We start from the raw sequence: 10187 nt of genomic DNA on the forward strand, positions 1-10187 counted from the left end.
ATTGATGCTCTCAGGTTGTCTGGCTCTGCATTCATATAATCTGCAATTAATAATTATGTTGTCTTTCCATTTTTTATACATCTTATTCTGTTCTCCTGAATAGATTCTTTATATGAATCTGTTATATGGTAAAAGTACCATTTCAAATCAGTTGGGGAAAAGATGGATGACTTTGCACATGGTGTAGAGAAGAAGCTACTTTTTTTTGTTGTTTTGGAAAATAATCCTTATACAAATGTTGGAGTGATCAAACTTTTAAATGTAAATAATAGAGCCATAAAACTGGAAAAAACTGATTATTATACAATAGAAGTCTATAAAGCATCTGTAAGCATGAAGCAGAATCCAGTCACGATAAAGGAAAACCTGATACATTTCACTACATAATAATTAAACCTTTTTGTACAGCTAAGAATATTATAAATAACATGAAAGATATTTGTAATATATGCAGCACACAAATGTGCAAGAGACATTGCTTGTGGAAATGTTATTCTGTGTATCTTTTTAGAGTAAGTTAGCAAGTTTGTGTATTAAAATGGAGTCAGCTCTGCTTGTAACAGTAAATAAAAAATGGAAACAATCTAAATGTCTATGTACCCCTGGACTGGTTAAATACATTATGGGACATTTATACAGAAAAGATTATGCAGCAGTTAAGAAAAATGTACACTATGGAAAGCTGTAAACAGCTTAATTCTAAAGAATATACAACTGGGAAAAAAAAAAACCCAGGTCACAGAATAACAGATATAGTGTACCATTTATGGGGAGAAAACTCAAATAATTAGTATATGAATTGAAACAAATCTGGAAGAATGTATATCAAAATATTAATAGTGGCTATTTCTGGGGCATGAGCTAAGTGTGTTACAAATTTCTGTATTATTTGAAATTTCACAACTACAACACATTACTTTTGCAATAAGCAAAAATAAAGATATAAAAATAAATATATTCAATGAATGAATCGCTTTGAGGCGGTGGTTTTGGTTTGGAATGGCTTCAGACCGAGCCTGGTACAGTGGCATAAACACGGGCTTTGGCGTCAGACAGCCCTGAGCTGGGCCCCATTGCCCCACCCCCCGAGGAAGGAGAAGGGGGGTGGCAGGGGGCTGCGGAAAGGGGCTGGGCTGGGCTGTCTGCAGCTCTAGTCCAGGACGCTGACTTCCAGAGGGACTAAGAGACGGAAGACAAATTCCGGACTCGCTGGAGGACAAGGTGAGGGACGTTGAGATTGAGGTTTCCAGTCAGTAGTTCCAGTCCTCTCGAACATAGAGCCAGGCAGGTGGGCAATTTTTACCGCACCACTGCAGTTAGGGGAGGTTACTCGGAGTGAGATGTAGGCAACGAAGACGACCAAGAGAGTAGTAGGTTTATGGACTAGAGAGCAGAGAGTAGTTGAGGAAGGGAGGGGAGAAAAACTGGGAACTGGGCGTGTTGAACGGTGAATGGGGAATATGAGGGGGAAGGGGAATGCTGAGGGGAACTGGAAATCCAGAAAAGAAAATAGGGGAGTGTAGAGAATGGTTAAGGAATGCTAGGGGAGGGAGTGCAATAGTAACATGAAGGAGGAGGATGTGAGGAATGGAAATAAGAAATCCTGTCGGGTAAATAAGAAAGTCAATGGAGAACTAGGAGCTGGGATCAAGACAGAGGGAATACGGACTGGTACGAAGTGGGGGATAAGGAATGAGGAGTAGGGAGCGGGGGAAGGGCAGACCGAGGCCCCCCTAGGGAGGCGGAAAGGGGCGGGGCCACTTCCGGCCTGGAGCGGAGAGGGAAGTCTCTGAGTTTATGAGGGGCTCAGAGGGAGTGGACGCACTCAGGAATTGTAGAAGGACGAGGTGAGCAGCCCTGAATCTGAGCCCGGGAGGGATCTGCCCCACCCTCTGGGATCTGCAGAAATCCTGCTCTAAAGGACCGGATCATACCGGATCCATCCAGTCAGGAAGGGAGGGGACCGGACCCTGTTTGGCTGGGCCTAAAGATGGAATCACTAGCTCAGTACTGATTTGAGGAGGGGGTGTATTAGGGACGGGGAAGAACCAAGATGCACTTGGGCCCTGTTTGGAAGGGGAGCGTATTATGAAAAAGGGCGGGACCAGGCGGTGTTCTGGACTTGGGGTGTATTCAGTAGGGGAGGAGTCAGGACTAACGGACACTGCGACAATTTGAGAGTGAGGTCTGTTGGGGAGGGGGCGGGACCGAATGATACTATGAACTTGGAGAGGGGCGTGTTGGAAAAAGGTGTTGGACTGAGTCCTCGACTATTACGCATGCGCACTATGGATCGCTAGAAAGGGGCGTGTAGAGAAGGGCCAGCTTGGAGAGATACCAGCTGCTGAGTGCGCATGTGCAGGGTGGACATCAAAGAAAGGGCTTCTGCTGGGAAAGCGGGTGGGGCTGAGATGGGCCCTGGAACGGATGCGCATGCGCATTGTCGACTTGCGGCTGGTGGGGGGGTGCACTGGGAAAGGGGGCGGGGTCCTCAGGGCTGCCGCGCTGGCACATCTTCCTGGAGAAGGGGAGGGTGCGGCTGCAGAGAATTGAGACCTAGACGTTCTGGAATACTGAATTTGAGAACGAAGTCTTTGGGTGGGGCGGGAGGGGGTGCGTTGGGAGGGTTTGAGATTGGATGGGGATCAGCCTCCAGGCAGAGCGGGAGAGAAGACGTTCAGTGGGTTTGCCTCTTGACCCAGGCTTTCTCCCCTTCAGGCTCAGCTCTTGCCAGGCCGACTTGAGACATGTCTGACACAAGCGAGAGTGGTACGGGTCCAACCTGCTTCCAGGTAAGACCTTCTTCTGCCCTCTCCCTAGCTGCTTTTGCTCTCCAGCTCTTGTTACTGCCCCCAATCCCTTGGCACCTCCCCTCCCATCCTAATCCTTCTCCACCTACCTCCTTGCTTGGGTGCTGCCCCCCCTCCCCCAAGTAGAAGGAGGGAGGAGAGAAGGAAGGAGGGAGGAAGCTAAGCTAGAGGGAGAGTGGGCCCACCCCTCTTCTGCTCAGGAGTGGGCAGAGGTGGTCAGCTGCTGCTGCTGCTGCTAAGACCACAAATAGGAGTTAGTATAAGTAAGAGAAGTGAGGCCCTGGAATAATGGAGCCATTTGCTTAGCTGGGGGTGGGGAGAAAGTTTGTGAGCTTCCCTGCTTCATCTTGCAGGCTGAAGCTTCAGAAGAGGACCCTGGCTTGAAGATGCAGACCATACTGACAGTGACCCAGAACTTGGAGGCCTCAGAGACACCACAGGCCTCAAAGACACCAGAGGTCTCAAAGGCCACGAAGATCTCAGATGCTGCAGGAGTCTCAAAGACCACTGCGGCTCAGGAGGTATCTGCCACTCAGGCTTCACCTACCACTAAGCTGACCGATACCCAGTTTCTAGCAGCCAAAAAGAAGAGTCTGGCAGCTGACACCAACATGCAGCATACTGACCCTCAGGCTGTGACAGTGTCTGCTACTGAGACCAAAAAGGTCAGCTCTGTGGCTGATACAAAGGTCAATACAAAGACCCTGGAGACTGAGTCTACTGCCTCTCAGGCTCTGGCAGATGAACCTGAGCCTGAGGGTGCAGCTGGTCAGGCTCAGGAGAATCAGGATACCCGGCCCAAGATCAAGGCCAAGAAAGCCCGAAAGGTAAGATCTTTGCTCTTCTACTTCTCTCAGTTGGTTCATGGTTTTGTAAACCTTTAGAAGGTTTGTTTCCTCTCCTCATAATAGCTGTGGGTAGACACAAAGAGGAATTTGTTATAATTCCTGTCTTCAGAAAGCTCATAGACTGGACATGAGATAGGAATACACATAGCCGAAATCAAAACAAAATGCAGTTTATGTTTACATAGTAGCTTACCATATGTCAAGGGCTTGAACTAGGCATATTCACACAGGTTATCTCATTAAATCCTGAAAGTGATCTAGTTTTGTAGAGAAGGAAGTTGAGTCCCAGTGAGGTGGAGTGACTTGTCCAGGGTGATATAAACAGAATCAGTGGTGGACACAGGAAGAGGAGAAGCCTCAAGCTTTACATTTGGGTTGCTCCTGTCCTGGTGGGAAGATGAAACTCCTACTTGGAAACCAGTGAAAGGTGAATCCAAGACTCAACATGGCCAATATCTAGTGAGTCAGGCTGTTACTGCAAGGGTGGGATTAGAGGGGACTTCTATGAAGGAAAAAAGACCATCTGTTTCATCTGGCAATGTTGTGTTTGCTCTCTGTTGATGCAGGTGAAGCATCTGAATGGGGAAGAGGATGGCAGCAGTGATCAGAGTCAGGCTTCTGGAACCACAGGTGGCCGAAGGATCTCAAAGGCCCTAATGGCTTCAATGGCCCGCAGGGCTTCAAGGGGCCCCATAGCATTTTGGGCCCGCAGGGCATCAAGGACTCGGTTGGCTGCTTGGGCCCGGAGAGCTTTGCTTTCTCTGAGATCACCCAAGGCCCGTAGGGGCAAGGCTCGTCGCAGAGCTGCCAAGCTCCAGTCATCCCAAGAGCCTGAAGCACCACCACCCCGGGATGTAGCCCTTTTGCAAGGGAGGGTAAGAACCTTGTCCTCTCCACTCTGCATTATTCTCTGCTTTGCCTACCTTTTTCTCTGCCATTGTGTCAAGTTTTTTGCAAACATATTTTGATCTTTCCATCTTTTCCACTTCTCCCAGGCAAACGATTTGGTGAAGTACCTGTTGGTTAAAGACCAGACGAAGATTCCCATCAAACGCTCAGGTAGAGTCCTACTAACCCCTTCCTTCCTCCAGCTCTGCCCTCCAATTGCCCTCTCCCCCATATGCTGAGGGCATTTCTTGCTCTCCTGCTTCCACTTATGCCCTCTCAAAGTTCTAATTTGGCAGTAGTAGCATCTCTGTTCACTAGCTCAGAACCTGTTTGTGCCACCCACAGCAGGGTTGGTAAAGGGTCTATAGTTTGGGTATGGGGGCCACTTGGCTTCACTTCAGCCCAGGTGCTCGCAACACTCTCCCCTTGCAGACATGCTGAAGGACATCATCAAAGAATACACTGATGTGTACCCTGAAATCATTGAACGAGCAGGCTATTCCTTGGAGAAGGTGAAGGGGCAGACCTGGGGGATGGGTGCATTGGGGAAACCTTGAATCAAACAAAGGTGTACATGTCTCTTCTGGGGGGCACCACAGAAACTAATCCAGCCCCGTCACTGTGCAGATGGGAAGACAGTGGCCTAGCAAGGGGCATAGACTACCTTGAGGTCACACAGCAAGTCCATGGTAAAATCACAGCTAGAACCCAAGCTACCCAGCTTAGTCTTGGCTTTTGTCCACTGCTGGACAGTCTTGTAATGTACTTCAGATACTCACTTCTCAATTTCTTTCCCCACTCTCTGGCTCCCTGGATTCCACTAATCACAAAGATGACAATAACAGTAATGCATTTGTTGTCTGTATGCTGTGTGCTGGCCACTCAGCTAAGTGTTTTATGTGCATTATCTCACTGATTTCACATGCACACACACATACACACACATACAAGCATACACACACAGAGAGACAGACTCCTGAGTACGTGGGGAGCTATGGGATGCCAAGGAAGCTGAATTCTGTGGTCTCACACTGTTGTCCCCATCCACAGGTTTTTGGGATCCAATTAAAGGAGATTGATAAGAATGATCACTTGTACATTCTTCTCAGCACCTTAGAGCCCACTGATGCAGGCATACTGGGAACGTAAGCTGGGATAGGGCTGGGATGGGAGGGAGGCATCTGCTTTTGTTCATGGTACTAGTTCATCCCTATCTTCTCCCTATACCCCCTTAAGAAATAGGAAGGACAGAGCCCCAGACCTCTTTTCTATCACCCTTAGGTAGTTGGAGCCCTGCACACAGGAGTGGTACCTGATTATGATTGTCTGTAGGGTGTAGGAGCCTCGGGTAGTGCATTCTTACTGTAATATTTTCTGGTTTTCCAGAAGCTTCCCAAGAAAACAGACTTGTCATTCCTTGTCTCTTCATATTGGCCTTGGCAGAATAGTTCTCACAGGAGGGCTTCCTGGTATGAGTGGATCATGATGCTCGATGGGCAGGGGCATCATTTGGGGCTATGCCTAGAATTTTCTTGGAACTGATGGGTCTGGGGGAGCAAGAAGGGACTCACAATTGACTGGGTGCCCAGATCTTACCATTCTTCTATTCTCTCAGCAACACAGGAAGAGAAGGATGTGTTTTTCCCATTTTATGAATAGGAGACTAGGCTCAAAATCTTAAGTGCCTTACCCAGGATCACATAGAGCTTGAAGCATAGATGGGGCAGAATTCTCCCATATCTGAAGAATCTGGGAGAAGCTAGCCTAGTGAGCTGGCTGATATGTGTTTTTTTTTGCAGATGACTGTTGGATGTAAACCTTCTCTCTCTCCCATTATTCTCCTAGGACCAAGGACTCACCAAAGCTCGGTCTCCTCATGGTGCTTCTTAGCATCATCTTCATGAATGGAAATCGATCCAGTGAGGGTGAGTGGCTGGATTGACAGCTGGATGGGGGGTTGTGGTCAGAATTGCACATGTTCATTTTCTATCCCTGTTTCCTTTTTCCTCCCCTTGCAGCTGTCATCTGGGAGGTGCTGCGCAAGTTGGGGCTGCGCCCTGGGTATGATTGGGCTCTGTCAGCACTTGCTGTCCATGTTGTCCTTTGGCAAGAGAGGATGGTCCCAGGATTGCATCAGCCTGGTGGTCTGGTGGGGTGGGTGGGGGTGCTGGATTGGGTTCAGGGTTCTGACCTAGGTGGATGGGGAAATGGTCCTGAACTCTGCTCTATGTCACTGACTCTTGGGTTTCTATGGAGCTTCCATCTATGCTGGAAGCTTCTTTTCCCTGTGGGAAATGTCTCTGTCCATATCTGGGAAGTGCTGTAGCCCTAGTTATATTTATCTATGTATGTAGTTATGTATGTATGTAATTATTTTATCATTCTCTACTGTCAGGATACATCATTCACTTTTTGGAGATGTGAAGAAGCTCATTACTGATGAGTTTGTGAAGCAGAAGTAAGTCTGTATGGTGTTGCTGTGTTCCATGCATTTTGCCTGTCTTCAAAATGAGTGATAAAGCTATGGTGCATGTGCATGTGCTTGTGCATGTTATATAAGTGCATATGCAAGTGGTAGCTTTTTCCTGAGATAGTGGCAGAGAACATGAGTACACGTTTACTGACCTACCTGTGCTCTCATATATGCCTTTGGAGCAGTTCTTCGGGGGAAGGATTGTCATCACCAGTATTGTATGTGTGAGGAAACTGAAACTGAGAGGTGAAGTAATTTGCTCAGGGTTATACAGGCAACAGACAGAAGAGTTGTATTGAAATCCTGACTTCAGTACCTTGGTTCTTTTTACTATGCTAGCTAGGGCTTCATAGAAATTTATTTCCATAAAGAAATGCCATAGAATGGTAGCTTTAGGCAACCAGGTACTGTCCTGGAGTCTTGACTTGAACATCTCATTTCATTTTCATAACTACTCTGCAGAATAGCTGCCATCAACCCAACCCCGGTATCAGTTGAGGAGCCTGGTGCTCAGAGAGTAGGTCTGAACCTGGCCCTGGCTGGTAAAGGACCCATTTGGATCTGAAGCCTAGTCCTCCTGACTTTTCTGACCAGGGCCCACCCTGTTGTTGGTCCTTGGAGAACATGTGTACACTCACGCAGGTGCACCAGCACACATGCCTGAATGCTCACACACAAATGGTCGAGAGTATGCGTTGAATCCACTGCTCTTGGTTGACTGTTTTGTCCCATACAGTCATTTCCTAGGATGGACTGTACCAGGGTTCAGCCAGGCGATGGATGAGCCCGTTGGTGGGGTGTGCTCAGAGCAGGGGGCCTAAAGAATTGGCTTCTCTATTTGCAATACACCCAACAGGAATCTGGGTTATTGTGACAGGGGCACACAACTTGTGGCCTTCCTATGAAGAAATACTCTATACAGGCCCCTTGTACCTCCACATGGCTGCTGGGTAGGGTCAGTGAGATAGGGCTGAAGATTGGAAGAAAAGCTGCAGTAGTCAGTGGGGGAGTTTGCCACCTAAATGCATGAATGGGCCATTAGTGGTCTTATAGACATAAAGGCTTTGACCCTCTCTTTTCAAGGTACCTGGACTATGTCAGAGTCCCTAATAGCAATCCCCCTGAATATGAGTTCTTCTGGGGCCTGCGCTCTTATTATGAAACCAGCAAAATGAAAGTCCTCAAGTTTGCCTGCAAGGTAATTGGAGAACTGCCCAAGCTTGGCATACCAAGAGCATGGGGTGCCACTGTCTGGGGTAGGCTGTGTGCAGAACAGCCTGCAGCTCATGCATGAACATTCTGAAGCCTGTATTAATGTGCAAACACTTTATTTGAATCATTTAATACTTACAACTGACATGTCATTGCCTTATTGTAAATGAGAAAACTCAGGCTCAGAGGTTGTTAGGTGTCATGTCCAAGGTCACAGAGATAGTAAGTGTCAAAGCAGAGCTGGAATATTAGGTGCATAGCTACTAGTAGTATTTATGGTATTATAATTTGCATAGAGTAGGCACTTGGTGCTCAGATTTGGATCCTTCAGATGATTGTTCTTCCTGTCGTAGGTACAAAAGAAGGACCCTAAGGAATGGGCAGCTCAGTACCGAGAGGCAATGGAAGCAGATATGAAGGCTGCAGCTGAGGCTGCAGCTGAAGCCAAGGCAAGGGCTGAGATTAGAGCTCAGATGGGCATTGGGCTCGGCTCTGAGAATGCTGCTGGGCCCTGCAACTGGGATGAAGCTGATATTGGACCCTGGGCCAAGGCCCGTATCCAGGCGGGAGCTGAAGCTAAAGCCAAAGCCCAGGAGAGTGGTGGTGCCAGTGCTGGTGCCAGCACTGGTGGCAACTTTGGTGCCAGCACCAGCCTGACAGCCACTCTCACGTTTGGGCTCTTCGCAGGCCTTGGTGGAGCTGGTGCCAGCGCCAGTGGCAGTTCTGGTGCCTGTGGTTTCTCCTACAAGTGAGATATCAGGTATCTACTTATATTTGGGGAAAGCCAGGGCTCATGGGGGTGGGATAAAGAGCTGGGTGGTTACAGGAAGGCCAGGGTTGGAGGATCATGGAGAGTGTGAGAAAACACTACTTTTGACATTTTATTCCTTCCTATTGGTGGATATAATTGACTTTTTTATTTTCTTTTACTTGTGTTTTCAGATATTCCTAATCCCAGCAATCTTTGTCTTCGAGCCAGGGTGCATCCTCAGAAACCTATTCAGCACAGCGCTCTAGGCAGCCACTATCAATCAATTGAAGTTGACACTCTACATTAAATCTATTTGCCATTTCTGAGTTTATTGCCTTTTTTGGTGGGCTGTCACGTTTTGTATCATATTTTAAAATGAACTGGGAAAGTTTCCACCTCAGTCTGTGCTTAGCTTGAGGTGACATTGCTGAATTCAGTGGAGCAAAATTAGCATGTTTCCTGGGATAGGTTGGGCCCCATCACTATCCTATAGAGCAGGCAGGGTTGCAGTGGTGTGGGAGTCATGGAGATTGTAGGCATAGAGGGCATACTTAGAAGCTCTGATATGGGCAAATCTGGTCCAGAAAAATAGAGGAGATTGGACATCAAGTATTGACTCTCCTTTTGAGAAACTTAGGTTAGACAAGAAGGTGAAAGAGGTAGGTAGCTAAAGAGAGGTACAGGAATAATGATTTTCTTGGGAAAAGAGAGATTTGAGCAGGCAGGAGCCAAAAGACGGGGAGATGTTGAAGGCTGACTCATGCAGCCTAGTCCCTGAGGAGGTGGGAGGGGAGGACCTGTGGGAAGGGACTGTACAGAAAGGACTTGGAGAGGGGACTGTAGAAGGATTCCAGACAGTGGGGAGGCCCCAGTAGAGCAGGGAGCCCATGATTTATGGTAGACCCCCTTCCCCATGGCAAAGTGCTCAGTAATCTTGTAGGAATGAAGATGAGTGTTAGTTTATTCCAAGGATTTCATTCTGTTATTCAGTGGTAGAATAAGGACAAGACCAAGGGCAGCGAGTGTATGAGTCAGCATCTTTGTTACCATGTCCACCAGTGTAGGTTCACAGAATGGAGAAAGAGATGGACCAGGGAACCCAAGCAGGATTGGTGAGGAAGATGGAGTTTGAGTGACAGATTGGGAAACAGTGCAGGGGTTTGTGGACAGGAGTCTCTGAAGTCTATGAACAAGACAGAAAGGTA

General features: G+C 47.7%; 1 protein-coding gene and 1 non-coding gene across 5 annotated transcripts; both read left to right on the plus strand.

Annotated features, from left to right (window-relative positions):
* The first annotated feature begins 1158 nt into the window (after positions 1-1158).
* On the plus strand, positions 1159-9308 carry MAGED2 (MAGE family member D2). 4 transcript variants are annotated; one of them, XM_042242102.1, is made up of 13 exons: positions 1159-1288; positions 2719-2792; positions 3164-3637; positions 4225-4533; positions 4654-4717; positions 4979-5058; positions 5597-5691; positions 6392-6471; positions 6565-6607; positions 6942-7004; positions 8103-8217; positions 8585-8991; positions 9174-9308. In XM_042242102.1, the coding sequence occupies exons 2-12, from the start codon at positions 2748-2750 to the stop codon at positions 8981-8983; spliced, it is 1767 nt and encodes a 588-aa protein (XP_042098036.1). In that variant the 5' UTR covers positions 1159-1288; positions 2719-2747; the 3' UTR covers positions 8984-8991; positions 9174-9308. The 4 variants fall into 4 exon arrangements, with proteins under 4 accessions (XP_042098036.1, XP_027819136.1, XP_027819137.1 ...); XM_027963335.2 differs by having other exon boundaries at positions 1159-1221; XM_027963336.2 differs by lacking the exon at positions 1159-1288 and adding an exon at positions 1792-2598.
* Positions 7814-7941, plus strand: LOC114111837 (small nucleolar RNA SNORA11). Its single transcript, XR_003587575.1, has one exon. It is a non-coding gene; the product is annotated as a small nucleolar RNA SNORA11 (small nucleolar RNA).
* Positions 9309-10187: the final 879 nt, after the last annotated feature.

Source organism: Ovis aries, chromosome X, assembly GCF_016772045.2.
Source record: "Ovis aries strain OAR_USU_Benz2616 breed Rambouillet chromosome X, ARS-UI_Ramb_v3.0, whole genome shotgun sequence".
Taxonomy (NCBI): domain Eukaryota; kingdom Metazoa; phylum Chordata; class Mammalia; order Artiodactyla; family Bovidae; genus Ovis; species Ovis aries.